This window comes from Urocampus carinirostris, chromosome 13 (assembly GCF_059441175.1).
Source record: "Urocampus carinirostris isolate Australia breed hairy pipefish chromosome 13, RoL_Ucar_1.0, whole genome shotgun sequence".
NCBI classification, from domain to species: domain Eukaryota; kingdom Metazoa; phylum Chordata; class Actinopteri; order Syngnathiformes; family Syngnathidae; genus Urocampus; species Urocampus carinirostris.
In genome coordinates, this window is record NC_142361.1 from 10,008,250 (window position 1) to 10,026,641 (window position 18,392).

At 39.7% G+C, this 18,392-nt stretch overlaps 1 protein-coding gene across 1 annotated transcript in view; it reads right to left on the reverse strand.

The window, feature by feature from the left end:
- The window catches only part of neurl1ab (neuralized E3 ubiquitin protein ligase 1Ab), a 41,182-nt gene extending 23,068 nt beyond the window's left edge, over positions 1–18,114 (reverse strand). The window contains exons 1-3 of the mRNA XM_088351637.1: positions 18,087–18,114; positions 11,047–11,411; positions 9,135–9,456 (exon numbers count right to left, since the gene is read on the reverse strand). Of these exons, the coding sequence (XP_088207763.1) occupies positions 9,135–9,456; positions 11,047–11,411; positions 18,087–18,114 (715 nt within the window). The remainder of the gene's footprint in view (positions 1–9,134; positions 9,457–11,046; positions 11,412–18,086) is intronic.
- Positions 18,115–18,392: the final 278 nt, after the last annotated feature.

Genomic DNA, 18,392 nt, shown 5'->3' on the forward strand with positions numbered 1-18,392 from the left:
TGATCCTTACTGATTGAGAGTATACAACTGTAACAATAATAGGTCTACACAAAAAATAACACAAAAAACAAAATTAAAATTGAAAATTATATATATTGTCATTAAACAAGAGTACAACAAAATTAGAGGGCTTCTCCTTTTAAAGTAAGAAAGCAATTTAGAGAACGGCTGGCTAACTGCACGCTAAGATCAGGTATCCTCAAATTTGCCACGTCTCTGTGATATTTACAATGCAACTGCCCCGAATATAGAGGTTCCTTACAAGTTGCAGCTCCCGGTCATTGGTTAAATGGGTGATGAATCTGAAGTTGGTGAGATACAGGCCAGGAAGGGGTGGCATAAAAGAGTTGTTACCTTAGCTGTAGCAGTAGGCATGACCTAGAGCTTCGCTGTTGCCTTCTTTCCCCAGACCCACATCAATGGTCTCCTGAACCTGCTAATAATCTACGCAGAACCCTCTGGTGGTCATCATATCTTTGCGCTCTTCCAACTTTCCTCAGAGTACGATTCAATTTATTTTCAATGTAAAGACCCACTAAAACCTAGCTCTTCCAGATTGACTTGTGCGCCCGCCCTGCAGTTTGATTGACAGCTTACACCAGCTCATGACAGTCGCACAGACTGTCACGCCCACCCAACACACAAAGTCCTCCCTAACCTTCCCACGAGAATATGTATCTATACGTATGCTGACTGCTCATGACACAACAAAGTCAGAGGGTTTCTCCTTTCAGAGTAGGGAAGCGATTTAGAGAGCGGCTGGCTGGCTGCACTTTTGGATCATCACCATGATGTTTACAATACAACTGTCCAGAATTCTGCAGTTTCGCAGGACTTGTAACTCCAGGTCATTGGCTTCATGGGTAATGAAGTTGGCGTAGGTGAGATACAGGCTCGGTATAAATTGATATGAATGACAATAAAGACACTAGAATTTGATTCAAATAACGCAGGGCAGTGAATTAGTGATAAGCGAAGCACGGAGAAGCAAGGTATTACTGTATTTGTAATACGCAAGGCACATCCACAAGCTCCAGGATTTAGAGGGAATTCAGTTGAAAGATTGTGGTCAGATTCCTTATTACCCCCGAAATTACAATATGATGTTTGGGGGTTCTGCAACCAGGCTGCAGAACATTAGGCGAGGTAGACTTCACCATATACATTTATTTTGGCTTTGTCAAAACAACACCAGACTACTGCAAGAAATTACGATATTCATTAAAGAAAATTGCGGGGTATCGGATACCCAAAACATTTAAGGTGCTATAGTTGGGGAACAGGAGAAATATTTTAGAAGAATGACATGTACCTGGGGAAAATTCTTCTGACAGATAGCAAAAGAGTAATGGCAAGATTACGCCATAAACAAGAGCTTCCCACCGTGGAGCAATGGGTGTGCACTGTGGAAAAATAATTTGTAATGGAGAGGACCAAATTTTGAATAAGAATACAGGTGACCAAATTCAAGGACAAATGGGAAAAAAAGATCGTGGTAGATATTCACCAACACTGCAAGTTTTTCACCTTTGTTGTTTTTTGTAAGTCAACAAAAGGTAAAGCAGCACAATAAAATCAATTAAAAATCTGGTTTGTTTAATTACACCCATCTAATCCTCCCCATTTGGGCTTTAACCTAGATCCATTAGGTCACTTGTAACAGACAACAATATCATCGTAGATTGTGAATATTGTCACCTCCTTCTACATAGTCTTTAACCTTTTTGTGAGTAGATTGCCGCTTAAAAGAGGAATTGCAATCACTAAGGGCAGCTCGACAGGTATGAGATCTAGTTCAGAGAAGACAGCAAAGAGGCCTTCTACACTAAATAGCATCGGGGTGCAACCCAGGACATCCACTTGATGTTGATGTCATCTGAAATGAGAAACTAAGCAGGGTGGAGCAGAGGGGTGTTGCCAAAAGAGAAATGAGGAATTATAGAGGAATACAGCAAGAAGGAAATAGGGACAAAATGCTATAAACTTTAGGCACGGAAATTATTACATGCTGAAAAAAGTCCAGCAGGGTGGCGTGGCAATGCCACATTTTTCAGACCCTCTGAGGTCACATGCCAGTAATCAAAACGGGCTGCGCCTATGTGAAAGTAATTAGTGATTTCGCTGTCCAGCAAAGTCCAAACGTTTCAAAAGTTACAAGGTGCATTAGAATTGCAACGTCAAATACCAACGAGTGCGCCAGAATCCGTCAAATCCGAGCAGGGGGCTCCTCATGAGCGTTTATTTTGCTTCAACCAATCCAGGTCAAGTCCTGACATCACTTGAAACATAACTCTTGAAGATGTAGACCAGGGAACTTCAAGTGTGCGGTCGATAGAGAAAAACCCTAATGTGCCCTTTTCCACAACGTATGTGCTCTAAATACAAAACACCGCAATTACTTCTGAAAACAGTTTTGACGCGCTTCTAAAGGAGCAATCAGTCAATATTTTTGCTAACATTGTTCATATAATACATAACAGGAGCAAAAGAGAGGTTTGACGTTACGTTCTTCAATATTTACTACGTTCTCACGATATTTTAACTATTTCACCCACAAGTTTAAGTCCTTATCTATCGGAAACATTACAGTGCTGTAATGACAATATAGAGACTATTCATATCCGCGCTGCAATCTGGCATAATGCTCCACAGTATTGTTACCCTGGTGTGTTGTCTAGGAATATAGGGTCCACAATTTACTTAATGCAGCCCTCAAATGCATTTTCTGTTGGCACAGTAGAAAGTATGTGTTCCTTTTTGTAACTGCTATTTAATAGGTGCTAGCGGCTATTTTGAATGGTCACGTGATCCAATAACTTGTGACGTAAACAGTGCTGAAAACAGCTTCAGGTGTGCAGGGGCATGGTGCTGTTGGTGTTCTGAAGCCAAAGTCGTCAAAACCATTTACCCCACGCTGTTGGGACCAAGCGTTGGGTTTCTAAGGTAGCCAGGGAAAAATTCCAATTTTTAGTTGGAAAACAAAACTGTCTAAAAAAACACCCCAAAGACCATTTTTTTGTATTATTTTCTTATTTTTTCTAAAAACAGATAAATAGATAAATAATAATAAAAATGTATATACTTCCTATGGGAAAAACAATATTTTTAAAAACAAGCTTACGAAATAATTGGCTAGTAAAATAACATTTATACACAAAAATAAAATTGTTTACTAGTGTAACAAGAACATCTGAGATGATCATTTTCCCCACAATTTTCGAACTGGACAGCATCGCCAACTACTGGCCTGATTTCTCTATTTCAAAGTTTAACTTTTCAAATGTAAGAGCCAAACTACTCTGTATTTTGCGTGGTCACATGATGTTCTGTACACTATAACATACATATGAAAATAGTAGGCATCACATTGTGGGTTTGTGGAATTATGGTACATGTTGGGAATTGGGACACTTTGGGAAGATCGGTTGCAACCTTACCAGTCAATGCATCTTGTGAAAAAGAGAAAGGTTAAGCACTGGATTTCATCGGACATAAAGCTTTATCATTTTTTTAATCCAAAAAAGGTAACATAGATGGAATGTGACCTCTCGCTGGACCTGCGGGGAGGTTACAAGCTTCGATGATTTCCCAAAGTGGAGCCCTTGGAAAGGGCTCTTTTTAAAATTCTGGCAGATCAAATCGGGTTAAAAGTCCACTCCCTTGAAAATAATCAGGAGGGGTTTTTTCTCTCATTCTTCTGAGTGATTACTAGCTGTGATCAGACATTAAATATTTACACAAATGAAGGTAACAACAATGCTTCATTGTTATTTTTTACTTCATTAGATGAGAACTGGGGTAAAGGGCTTAATGATTACACCGCATATGCCTTTCCGTCTCACTGATAGCAGTGTAACTTGGGCTCAAAACAACTGTGATTGATTACTTTGCATTTAGTGGCATCAAAACTCGAACTCACACTATGTTGATTTTGGATGGTTGGGATGGAGCTGAGAAAAAGTGATGAATTGAGGATTTTCGGGATATTTGCGACAAAAAAAATATCTGATTTGTTGTTATAGAACATAAAATGGACAAAAAGGCGCAAACAAATAACTACCGTAATTATTTGTGAATAACTCGCACATTTTTAACCTAAAAAATAACTTTCTGCAATGATTGATCAATTGAAAAATAATGCTGACCACAGTCGCAAAACATTGGATGCAATGGGAATCAAACCCGGGTCACGACAGTGAGCGTCCCAACTCCTAAACACTAGATGACCATTGATATGAGTCAATTGGAAAAAAGGCAGTGCCTTTGCGTTCATAAATACCGTATTTGTTTGCATATAACGCACGTTCTTTTCTGCCTAAAAAAAGAACTCAAATTTGGGTGGCGTTAAACATGAGATTTGACAGTAGTGTATTAGCGCATTTGTGCAATGATTGACTTGTCGAAAAAAAAAAATCAGTGAACACATTCGCAAAACATTGGATGCATTGGGAATCGAACCTATATCACGGCGGTAAAAGCACCAGCTCCTAAACACTAGACAACCAGTGATATTTAATAGTCAATGGGCAAAAATGCAGTGTCTTTAAAATACCGTATTTATTTGGGCAGAACGCACCTTTTTTACCTAACAAATAACTAAAAGTTTTGAGTAAAATGTTTTCCTTGCTTCAAAGAGTTTTAGCACCGTGTGAACCACGCAACCATTTGCCTGAGAAGAGAAGCTGCTGCATTGTCATGTTTATTCATTTCCGGTCTGTTTGATGTTTCTTGCTGTGTTAAACTCTACTCCTCCATAGACCCTGTGACTCGATTGTTTGTAATAAAATATCAAAGCTGTTGCATTTCTGGTCCAATGTGCATCAGGCTGTGAAGCATCTCCTCATTAGAAAATATTGTTGTTTTATTCAGAGATGTAAGGTTAAAGACCTAACTGATATAAATAAATGCAAAAAAGCATGATTAGGGTAAATACTCTTTGGTGTATTTTATAATGAATCAGACTTTGCAGGACATTTAATAAATAAATTTATTTTAATATTGTGGTAATAGATTGCATCGTCAATAAGTTATTTCAATCATGGTCGCTCATATTCCACAACGTCTGTCACTGAGTTTGAGCTAAGAAAAAGTAAAACCAAACATGATACAGATTTTAAGGGTGCGGGTTATACACAAATGAATATTGTAGTTAAGAGGTTGAGTATGTTAGAATTGCTTTTAGCAGAAGTGTAGCTCTTACGGGGAAGCATATGATGCGGGTAGACACCAAATAGAGATTCCAGTAAACATTTGACAGGTAAGCAAGACTAATCCAGAGATATCATGGTTCTAAAGTTCTCAAAATAATGAGGAAAAAGGTCTGGCCCGATAAAAACACACTTTTGCATTAGTGTTCCTTGTGTGCTTCCAAGCAATCACAGCACACATACGGACAAACAAATGCTGTGATTGCTTGGCAACCAGCCGATCCTGTACACTGCCTCTTCCAGTAGAATCCAGTTCACTAGCAACGCTAATAAGCACTAGCGGTAATGAAAACGGACCAATGGTTTTATAATAAGCGGTTTGAAAGCGAGTGCAGTATTCTCTTTACCTGCTAAGAATGTGACCTAGTGTTGTTCTCGGTATCTGGAATTGGATCTCTGTTTATTTAAAACCCTTCTATCTCCCAAACAAATGTGGACAAGTAATCCCTTATAGACACGTGAAACTATAAGCAAGTTGACGCCAGTGAACAGAAATAGAAGTAAGGAACAATGCAAAGTCGCTAGCTTGACCTTGTTTATGTTTGTATTTCACGTGAGGTTGTCCTATATCACTCCCATCTCTATGTATGATCTACTTTGAGTCAATTTCCTGAGGTTGCACCAACACTTATCAATAAATGTAAAATCACAAAAAGTTGGACTACCGAACCTGTCAATTGTTATGAGGGACTGAGACAGTATTTTGGACAAAGTTTATAACAGTTCATCCATAAAATGTTTTACCGCTGTTTAAGTTTGACAATGGATTTTTTGCGGTCGGAGAAACGTTGTTCTTTTTTCCCCCTGTTAGGCGTGGTTTGAATAATAAGATAAATTAAGTGTAACTTCAGAATATCGTTTTTTTCTAGAATGTTCATTTCCTAAAAATGTACCTGTCCTTTTGGGCGCAAACAGTAGGGGGCGATGACAATTAATACGAGGGGAGAAGAAATGGCAAAGCGAAGCTACCAGAGAGCAGTGTCGGCGTCATTTTTATGTAGACTTCTTGTCAAGCATGGCAACAATTTCAAGCATATACAAGCACTTAAAAATTTAAGCAATTTTCAATCCTTGAAACACAACATCAAAATTTAAGCATTTTCAAGGATTTGAAGCATCCCGACAAAGATTCTGGCATCAGTCAAGAGATGCAGTTGACTGACCGGAATTATGTAACTTGGCAAGATTCTGTCAACCGTGTACAAAGGAACCGGTGTTGTCTCACGGGATCCCCGAACAAATGCTCATAGACCATCAAGAACGGATTATGCTACTTTTTTGAGACAACAGCAACGTATAATCTTCCCATAGGTGTGCTACATAAAGGACAATAAGAAATTTTTGCATCTGACCCATTTTACTGAGCCTTGGCAAACCTAAACTAAAAGGGTGTTTTTTTTAATAGACTTCGAAGACCTGTATTGACATCCATTGCTGCCTGTCCACCCTCGATGGGGGAGTTATCTCATGTGTGGCCCCTTCTCAATGTGTCTTATTTTCCTCAGGCAGTTTTTTGGGTCTTTTTCCTGGCCTTAGTGTAGGTTGTAGATCGGGGATGTTGCAATTGTGGCCCGTGCAGTCCTTTGAGACTTTTTGTGATTAAGGGCTGTACAAATAAAAAAAAAAGCCCACCCAAAACTAAGAAACTGCTACAACTTGTGTTCATCTCAAGTAAAACCAAGGTCAGCCAACCCAGGTCAATTCCCTGCATGTTGCAGCTCTGTGCTCTATTTGTATACTTGAAAACAATCGTTGCAGACGTGGGTTGATTATTCGAAAGGGTTGGCTACAGAAGGTGAAAATCAGGTCTGTTCTTTAAACATTTGTGGCGTTTGTGCGTTTACGCCACCCAAAAAAACTGTAAAAACGGAAGGACATTGTTTGTTTCCCATACAGATGTGGTAGTCGGGTGGTCTTTGGGAGATAGGCAAGTTATGCGCTAATCGTAAAGGTAAGGTATTGAATCTGTAGAGTGTTATTTGCTTTTGGATGGACGGTTCCTGTATGATTAAATCAGAGGATGACGATGTCAGATAAGACAATCTTCCCGAGCTAAGACTAAATCAAATCAAAGCGGCGCTGCCAAGAGCGGCTGCCTTTTCCAGCAGCTGCCCAATTGTTTTATTGTCTGCTCCTATCTTCGGTGTTTTTTCTTCCCGTTTTGACAACTACACTATGGATTACTTCTATCCTATGGACATGGGTTTTAACGCACAAGAAATGCGTGTATTTCAACTCCTTGCCCTGAGGAATTCTCGTGCCGGCGTGATGAAGGGGCCTATGGTGGAAGAAGAGCCGAAGCTAGCGAAGCGGCTAGCGGCGTTATAAGTCTTCGGTACCATCCGTAATCATGGTAAATGCGAACTCACGACCAAATAAGATCATCGAGTGCTTTTTGAAAACATCGAAGCGCACAGGGAGCGCAGTTGCTGTGTTTTGCGGAAACGTGGCTCACGTTTAGCATTCCGGACGCTAACGTGTAGCCACCCGGAGCCACCTGGAGAAATCCGGCTTCAACGTCGCTAAACAGAGACATGAAAGCCGGGGGGAATCGGAGAGGAGGCGGACTTGCTAACACGAGGTGGTGTATCCCTGGATTTTCACAAAGAAAAGATTTCCATCTGCCGCAGGAATGTCGAACTTTTGGACTGGCGTGACGTCATCCACTCCGCTACAAGCACCCTCGGGCATCATGTTAATCTGTTAATAAACAACGGGGTAGACTGCTGGAAGTGTGAATTTCCCTACGGGGATGAATAAAGTATATATCTATCTATCTATCTATCTATCTAAACAACGTGAGGGCCGTCAATTTTTTGTGAAAAGAGTGGACGATTCAGAAAAGTATTTTTGGATCAAATATCTGTGTGGCATGTTTCTTCCAATAAGAATAATGAACAAATTTCATTTCATCCAGTTTCCTTTGATATGTAGAATTTTGTCCAATTAACTCTCCCAAGGTGTTCCACTACATCGTACTTTAAGTACCCTCCTGATCTCATTGCGAATTTACTGCATCTGCATGATTGATTTTGTGACTTGTTTTAAAGTGATGTGTAAATAACATTAAGTTAATAAATGGACAGCGACAAGACTTCAAAGTGGTCTTGGTATAGCTTCAAACACAGCTTTCTGCAAAACAACACAAATCAGGGTTTGCCACAAATTTTTCCTATGGCATCTTTGCATTAGCCTTAAGAAGATCACACGTTGGGTTATGACCCCCTGTTTACTAACACATTCACTGAGACCATAGCCCTTTGTTAGCATAACACCCCGTTAGAAACGCCAAAATGCAGACACGTGTCCGTCTCAAGTGAGATACTCCACAGGCTTGATGTTTCGGGGAACTACAAACAACCCTGGCAGACGTGACATCATCTCTGCTCACAGCATGACCTACACACTCAACTTGTTCTTGGACAAGAGCAGCGTGCCAAGCAGCACCGCAAGGCCATTGAACCCCAGATAGTCGCACTCGAGCGAAGCTCGCCCCAAGATAGCGTGTGCATCTCGCCTTAGAGAAACAAGGTTAAATGGTTTGAGTGCCACAATACAGGAGTCTCTTCTATTTTTATTTGCAGTGCCGACAACTTCTATTAAGAGATGAGAAGCAGAGGCACTGGGGAAAGCTTTATAAATACAAACTAGGAATTGGAGAATGTATCAGTTGCGTTGTTAGCTTTCAAAGATTAGACACAGCTGCTTCTCCATAAAGTCGGTCTGTAAACTTTGAATAAATTCCTTGGGGGGATTTCTCAGTGACTAACTAGTGAGATGTTTAAATACTTCCTTATCGTCCACAATCTTTAACCACAGACCATTTTTCTGGGCGTGATGTAGGTGGGAACAGATGTTCATATGTAAAAAGCATTAGGCATACATGTTTTGGAGGGAAAAGGCAATGTAACCGCAACACAAACTCACCAAGTAGTTGAACTCCTTTGGTCTTTCCGTAGACATCGATGAGCACCCACAAAGGCAGATCGGCAGTGATCTTCCTGAACAACCTTCCTTGCGTGCCTTCGTTGATCCGGTAGAGCACTCGGCCCTTCTTGTTCACCCAGAAAGAGACGATGGAGTGGGTACCCAGGAGTTTCTCTGGCAAAGGCTTCACCCAGAAGCCAGTTTTGGACGCAAAATCCGGACACGAATATTTTGGAAAGGTGCTGGGGTCCATCCGGCATGGGTCTTGTGTAGTAAAGCCAATGCGCAGAGCACCCTGCCAGGTTCTCTGGGTAAGCATAATCTGAGGGGGATGGGGAATGAAGTGAGACATTAAAGGATATTACTTTCTTTAAGGAAAGGTAAAGGTAAATGTTAAATGTTGAAATTTAAGCAGGAATTCCTTTCTCAACAAACCAAATTTGGGTGGTGTCACCTACAACACAAACTTCTCAAACTGTGCTTGCAGTACAAGATAAAAGCATTCCTCTAACTGGGCTCTCCCTTTTCCAGACGTAGATGACCTGATAACTGAAGTGGAAACTTGTGCTGAGCTTTTTCTTTGGCTAACACAAATACAAGTAAGAAAACATGAACGGAGAGAAAAAAGGTGAGGGAAGGGATTGATAGTTGGTTGGATCAATTAACCACTAGGGTTGTAGGGGCACCCTTTCCTAGGGTGTGTCTTGGGCAAGTACAGCCTGGTAGCGCCCATCCCTCTCCGGGCCAATAAATGTTTCCACCCGGTCTCGAACCGGGAACGTTTTGCGGAGAGAAGGAGTAGGTTTGAAAAAAAGATTTTCTCACCATTCCAAATCCCCCCAAAAATGACCTTAACAAATATTGCAGAGCGTATTACAAGAACATAAAAAAGGGGCGATGGGTAAGTAGTAACATGATGATCACTGATTCAAAGACAGGGGGAGCAGAAGCTTGAAATAAATTCAAGGGTAGGCAAAGATAAGTTGTGAGTCAAACGAATCTTTTAGACATTATTAGAGGGACGTTTTGAGGGACGGTACGTTAACAATGAAGGAATTTATTGATTGGTAGTATAGGTAAGATTGTTCCTAAAAAATCCAGCCCGCACCTACCCGGGGCCCGCCGGTATTGAAGCACGAACCGGCCGAAGCATGACAAATTATCTTGATTTGAGACTGAGCACGAAGCAATCTTAATTTTTACATTTTATTTGTGAGGACTTGGGAGGAGGAAGAGTAATTTGGCGAGTGCACGCACAGACATGCATGATGCGCGAAACCTCAACAAAAAAAAAGAAACAATAAACAACTGACAGGAGGGTAATTAAAAAGCAATAGAGCAAAATATAATGCTTGACATTTTATGCTTGAACCAAATTTCAAATCAGGTTTGAGCTGGGCCCAAGATCTTACCTCTAGCTGGTGGATTTAATGATGTTAATGACTCCCAAGGTGTGGGTCGTAGGACTAATACTACCATTGGGTGGTTTAAATGGTCATGAGTTCAATGTAACACCAAAAAGTTGGTTAATTTCATACTGGGGACTTACGTGGATAAGATTTCAAAATGGAAAAGACAATAGAGGGTTAAATAGTTAATGGTATAATCCAAGTATTTATTTACAAACAAGATGTTACCGGTTTTGAGGGTTGATGATGGATGGGAAAAAAGACAAACGCTAAGTTTCTAATAAATGTATTCTGATAGATGCATAAAATAAACAATTGAAAATGGATAACAACTGGTCTAAACACTGGAAGTGGTGCCCCGACAACCCTGGCTGGTAAGGGATCTGTGAACCGAAAAAAAAAAATAGAGAGATTTGCTATGTCCTTTGAATAAGGTCTTAGAAGCAACAGAGTAGACAAGGCCTGCCCATTGCCATATATAGATGCCTTGCGATCTGGCTCACCTTCAGCCGGACCACCTCGTTGACCGACACGCTTCTGTTGCTGAACACGATGGCGTTGCAGAAACTTCCCCTCCTGCTGACGACCCTCTGCGACCTGTCCATGTCGATCTGTGATCCCTTTGCGGTAGGATGGAAGAGCAATGGCGGTTGCTCTGGAGGTATCCATGGATGAAAAGACCGAACATGCTTGTTGTAACGCGATGTGGTCGACGGGTTGGAGCCCATCGAATGATGGGCCTTGTATTGTTTGTGATGATGGTGATGCATAGTCGAACACATGTTGGGAGTATAGCAGTCTTGGGAATGTTTCTGATGACGTGTGCCAGCAGGAAAAGCTGTGATGGGAACCGATTCAAACATCGGATCTGTGGGGGGGGAAATAAATTGATGGATTAACACCTGCGGGGGAGTTAAATACGTAATGAACAACGGTTACCGACTAATTTGACTAGATACTACCTGGTACCAATTTGGATTCATCCATGAAGTCAAATTTTAATAATTCAATTTGCCACATTTATTTGTGTAGAACACACAAATTGTTTTTACTTGAAATAGAACTCAAACGTTTGGGTGCGCGTTATACACGATTCGTGGTCTTAGTATATTACCATATGTGTGCAATGATTTATCAGTCGATGGCTCGGGGCATCATCTTGGTACTCACCTTGCTTCACCCACACTGAAACGTGAGTTAAGCATTGCTGTTTCACGCAATATCCTATATCTAGATATACAGTATAACGTTTCAATTCAGTCTTCTTCATATTTTAATGATATAACAATACCCGTTAAATGGCAACTCGAGCTGCGAGGAGGAATTATTCAGGATAGGAACCCTTTTTCAAGCTCAAAGTTGTCAATCATGCTGAAATTCACGAAAATCGACCATCCAGCCGAAAATTTACCGTACCAGAGAGGAATATTAGAGAATGGAGAAAACGGAAAGTTGTCTTTAAAGCTATCAATAAATATTTTAGAGAGGATAAAACAAATATTGAGGAAAAAAACACACTATAATCCTTTAATAAATAACTCCTACGTCGCTGAATCATAATTTAACTGTGAGCCTCTGAAAAGACCCCCAGCCCTGCAGCCAAGGCAGACTTTTTATGATTTGAAAATGGATTTTCTCCGGGCACTACAGTTCCCTCCCACATTCCAAGAACATGCATAGCAGGTGAAACATTTCAATTCATTCTGATACTTTCTCGTGTTTAAGCTCTTGAGTATGTTCTTCTTGCTATTATTTTGTGTGACGTTTCAGCATCAAGAGGTTTGCCACCTCAGGGACCAATTATCAATCAAATAAGGACAGCCCGGATCGGTAAAGGCAGATGGTGTGCCACTGCAGACACATCAAAGCCATTTCTATTCCTAGGGTGTCACGTGGCGGATTGACATGTGCAATTTGTACTCTGGACATTTAATCCCCATTAGACTTGTCGACCTAGAATCACAATCAAGCGGGCGTTTTGTATGCTCTTCACGTCTTCTTTCCATAAGGAACGTTTTTTCTGGTTGTAGCTTTAATTAAACAGGATGCAAACAATGTCTACATCTGTCCTTCAACAGCTTAAACATATTTTGGTGGGAGTTATGGTTTGTTTGATAATATCTTTGTGAGCACTGAGGCACCTTGCGTGTGGTCTCAAACTTCTTTTTTATTGGTATTCTTTCATACACTACACTATAACCAAAAACTGACCTGATTAATTCAATTGTGATATTGAAATCCAAGCACGCCACGCCTGCTAGAAAAAACACTTACAATCCCATTATATTAGATCATTATTCGGTTATTAGGTTACCAAACTGGTAAAAACTCAGCCCAGACCGGACGATTTTGAAACATATTCAAGCGCTATATAAATGCAGATCATTTCATTTCATATTTTTAAGTGTGGATGTGGAGCCGCAACTCTCAAAAATGTCTATTAAGTTTCAGTATTGCTTAAAGCACAATTATCAACTTGGGAAAGGTAGATATTTCCCATGTTAAGAAATATAAATTTTCATCTTGAATCTAAAATCTAAATATCAGAGCTGCCAATCATTGAAAATCATATTTCCGAATGGATAAAAAGATAATTTTCCCATTTAAAAAATTAGTAGTACCGTACTTTCCGCACTATAAGGCGCACCGGGTTATAGGGCGCACCCCGAAAAAATAGTTTTTGGTCCTATTTTTGACATACATAAGACGCATCGGATTATAAGGCGCTACAATGGGAACGTCAACAAAACAGTCAGATAGTTCAGTCAAACTTATTACCCCCTTAACATTCCCAAAGCTTGCAAAAGACGCAAATACGTGTCTCAGACATGTACGGAAACAGTGTCTGTACGATGTCACCAGTCACTCAATTGCATCGTTCCAAATATCATTCGGAAGGTTAAAGTCTTGGGATTCAAGAAATACCAACCATTCCTTAGTTTCTATTTTCTTTTTCGCTCGCAACTTTACTGTATATATGACAATAAACACTTGGAATTGAGTTTAATTTAAAAATAGACACTCCATTCCATCCATTATCTGCACCGCTTATCACAGAAACATCGAGTTCAGTCTGAAACAAGATACAGGGATAATATATATAGCCAGAGTAGCTACCCGAAGTCGTTGTGTTCATAATAATGTGCAGCCGTGGTCCTCTTATATCCGTGAGTTTAGTAAATCCAGGAGAATAAAATATTTACAAATACAAAATAGTAAAAAAATGCTTTCTGTATGCCGTCAGCCACGTGCTATATGGATTCATCTTTTTCGGCCAATTGCAGGCTTTGTTTTGCTTTAAGCCAATGCCAGCCTGTAAATGATAAAAAGGATCCGCCCCTTGACCTCCGAATAACTTTAGCCAATAGTGATCCATTCAAATGATGATTGACACATTGGTTAGCCAATGAAACGCCGGTAAATAAATCCCAGCATACACCGCGGACTACTTGGCGTTCGGGGGAAAATCTAGTCGGCGGCTGCAAGTTAGTTGCAAGACTTTGCGAATTAATTTTGTTCCATAAATAAGGCGCACTGTATTATAAGGCGCATGGTCAGCTTTTGAAAAAAATAAAGGCTTTTAGGTGCGCCTTATAGTGCGGAAAATACGGTACTATTTAAAAATGAAAGTTTTGGGACGAAAGTAGGGCAGCAAATAACGATTATTTTAATAATCGATGAGTGGATCAATTATTTTTTGATGAATGAATTAATCTGATTTTTAGGAAAAAAAATAAGAATGTCCTCTTTTTTATTCTAATATTTGCATATTATATTATTATAATTATACATAAGAAATATTAGTATAGTGTAATTTATTTGTTTTCTAACTTTTCTTTAGCGGGAAATAGTGCTGGTTTGTTTTTAACTTTTAATATTTATGAGGAAAAATAGAATAGGGTTAGGCACTTAAAAGCTTTAGCATCAGCCTTCTCCCTTTGGTATTGTATAATTGTATTGCACAGATGGTCTTACGATAGTTTATTGTTTCCTTTTGTTAATTAATGATAGTTTTGTGTGTGTGCTGTGCAAAGATAAAAAGCCACAATCAAACAAAAAAGAGTATTATATATTATTATTAAATATTTTGGACAGATAGAAAAACAGAGCACAAAACAACAGTCTATAAAACAATTTTAAAAATTCCAAGTGTTTAACAGTAAACAAAAATACATACAAATGTATGCTATACAATACACCTGTAATCATGCAAGATGCTTCTTTTTATAAAAACAGTCTCGAGGCAACCTGAGTTTTAAAAGCCGACGCTTTTAAAAATCGATTTTAACAATTCAAATATTACATAACATGATTATGAGTTTTGTAAAGATAGAAACACAGTGAACAATAAACAAAAATACATGCAGATGTATGCAATACACCTGCTAGAATGCAAGATGCCTTTTTTATTCAAAGAAAAACGTCTCGAGGCACCCTCTGCCGGACCAAAGTACTACTACACTTTTGACACTGGAGCAGGAGGAAATACTTCCATCCATCCATTATCTGCACCGCTTATCCTCAGTAGGGTCGCGGGGGTGCTTGAGCCCATCCCAGCTATCTTCGGGCAGTGGGCAGGGGACACCCTGAACTGGTTGCTAGCAAGTCGCAGGGTACACCGGGACAGACAATTCGCTCGCTCATTTACACCTAGGGAAAATTTGGACTAACCTAACATGCATGTTTTTGGAATGTGGGAGGAAAACGGAGTGCCAGGAGGAAACGCACTCAAACACGGGGAGAAATTGCAAACTCCACACAGGAGGTTTGATCTCATGACCTCAGAACTGTGCCGCTAACCACTGCGCCGCCGTGCTGCCCCGGAGGAAATACAATGCATTCTTACTTGAATTAACGTGCAACACAACAAAATCAATGATTACATTTGTTGCCAATGTTTTTCATAATCGTTTTTAATTCTTCTTATCGATTTGGTGTCGCAGCCCTCGTTGAAAGTAATTCTTCAAAAAGAACAATGCTCTAGTTTTTCCTTTTTTCATGGGATTTTTGTAGTTTTGATAGAAAATATGTATTTGGTAATTTGCCGTAAAATACGGTAGATTTGTAGTATTTGGTAGCGCTGAGAGGTGGTAAAAATTTTAAAACGACCCTCTTGTTACCCCTATCTTGGGTGGTAAACACGACACTGCCTAGTGTGAATGATACACAGCAAGGCGAAAATATTTGTTATGTTCTGTTCCGGGTGCCTTGAGGATGAGGGGGTGCCGTTGTGCGCCTGAGAGATTTCAACACCAACAGATATCGCAACTCCACGCCGATGCACCCCTGAGGTGAAAATTGGCAATGACCGAGTCCATCTGACTTCAACAATCTAACTTTTTCATGCTAACTGCTTCACGGTACTAAAATTCTTCATTTGATTCATTAGAACTCCTAGAACAGGGGTCGGAAACCAAAAATTGTAAAAGAGCCATCCATCCATTATCTGCACAACTTATCCTTAGTAGGGTCGCGGGGGTGTTGGCACCCATCCCAGCTATTTTCGGGGAGTGGGCAGGGGACACCCTAAACTGGTTGCCAGCCTTTCGCAGGGCACACAGCAACAGACAACTCACTCTCTCAGGCACACGTAGGCACAATTTGGACCAGGAAAATAACCTGACTTGCAAATTTTTGGAATGTAGGAGGAAACCGGAGTGCCCAGAAAAAAACCCACGCAAGCACAGTGAGAACATGCAGCACAAGAAGGCTGGTAGGTGGATTTGAACCTAAGAGCTGTGCCCCGGACGCACTTACCACTCAGCTGCCGAGCCGCTGTTAAAAAGAGGCATACTGGACCAAAAAAACAAATTTGTCCTTTAATATGGGTGACGCTTAAATTGTCTGCATTTATATAGCGCTTTTCAAGTCACTGAAGACCTCCAAAAGCACCTTACACCATGCTTAACACACCCGACCCTCGGGAGCCTTTATGGTTACCAACAAATTTTCTTACTCTTGTACAGGCAGCGCACGGGAGACTGAAATAATCGATGTGGCCTGCTACGCCACTAACAACGAGCTTGTCTGAACCAAGAATCTGGAAAAACTGCATCATGCTACGGTCTCCCTTACAGGCAGTGGCTAAGCCTCAAAAAGTTAAATGTAGGCCTTTTAATCGATGCAACATATTCTGTATGTAGCTATATTAGCCTATCAAAATGACTAAGTTAAAAGTTTTTGAGTTTTGATTAAATTAAATAAGTAAAATATAGTGAGTGTGGGTCATTCATGGACAACAGTTAATATGCCCATTTTGCACATCTGTTTAGCTACTCCTCTTGCACTATCGGCACTATGGTAAAATACTATACGTAGCCATAATACAATACAACTTTTACTTATATCTGTACATTCGAGGAAACTGTGCGGGTCAGATGTATCGACATTTCGTTCTGTATACACGTGTACTAGAATGACAATAAAGTAGATCTGAATCTGAATCTGAATATTATCATACCTTAAAAAACAAAAGGTATGGAAAGTCTGAGTTGAGTGCCCTGGCCTATGCATACATACCAACCTTTTGACATTAAACAGCGGTTGTTATTGTGCACTCTATTTTGTTGTTGTTTAAAATAGGTGGGCATTTTTGAGAGGAGTAAAGCGGTAGTCTAACGAAGGGGTAGTGTTGGTAGATATGCCTCTGTGTTAGCGGTCTTGGAGTAAAATGTATCCTCAAAATATGAATTTACCCTAGGATCAGATAAGTCTTTGAGGTTAGAATATACTATAGCCTACTGAATTTACTTTGCACACTGTAAACAAAATAATTCCTTAAGCAGGTAATTGTTCATATTTTAAGTCTAATTATCTTGTTTTGGACCGTGTAAAAATGTTTTAAGTATATTTTCTGCATTATTTATCTTGTAAGATGAGAAAGAAGGTTAAAATTGAGTAATAGTGTCTGAATTTGCAAAAACTTTTCTTATTTTAAAAAGATTTAAATGATTTTACCTGATTAATTTCAATGCATAAACAAATGTTTTTTTTGTATATTTTTGGTTTGAACAAATTTATTGACACTAATAACAGAAAACAATCATGACAATCTCAACAGCAATTAAGCACATTCACAATAACTGCACAAAGGGACATGAACGTTTACACAAGCAAAATGTAGTTAAAAGTCAGCACAGTTGATATGTTTAAGATTGATACCGTAGAAACATGATGTATCTGTTTAAGATTACAATTCACTAAGAATTACACAGAATCCTCATATAGAAACAAAGCACGTCAAAAGCTACACGAAAACAAAGACACTTTTGCAAGGATTAGCAGTTTTTTTTTAACTAAATATACGTTTCGCACCATGTTTGAGGCAATGCAAAACTTGCATTTCAAGAAAGTTCTATTTGCAAAGTGATCGTCATGAGATGTTCAAAACGAACCCCAGGCGGTCATGTAAAGTAGTTTTTTTTAAGTAGATTGTCACAAAACTCTACAGTGCTCAATGGAATAACAATATTTAATAATAATTAAAAAATCCAGCATTAAGGAGAGTGCCTATGATTTGAATGATGAAATAAATGTTACTTACTTCCATGGGTGGTCATCTTTCCCCCCATGGCTGCAGGGTGCGATTTATGCGTTAAATGGCTGGTTATCTTCAGCGGTGCATCCAAAACTGTCTGGTTTCAAAGCTCGTTTACTTCATTCAACCCACGTAGAAATCGGGATGTGTTATCAAATAGAGCATGCTCAAGCTTTAATAGACTCGAATGCACATGCTCCGCGCATGCACATTTGCATAAAAGGTGTGCGTGGAGGCGGAGCCTGCAGTGAAGGAGATGCAACGCTCTTAGAAACTGATACAAATGTTGAAAACAGGAATGATCTGAAATGT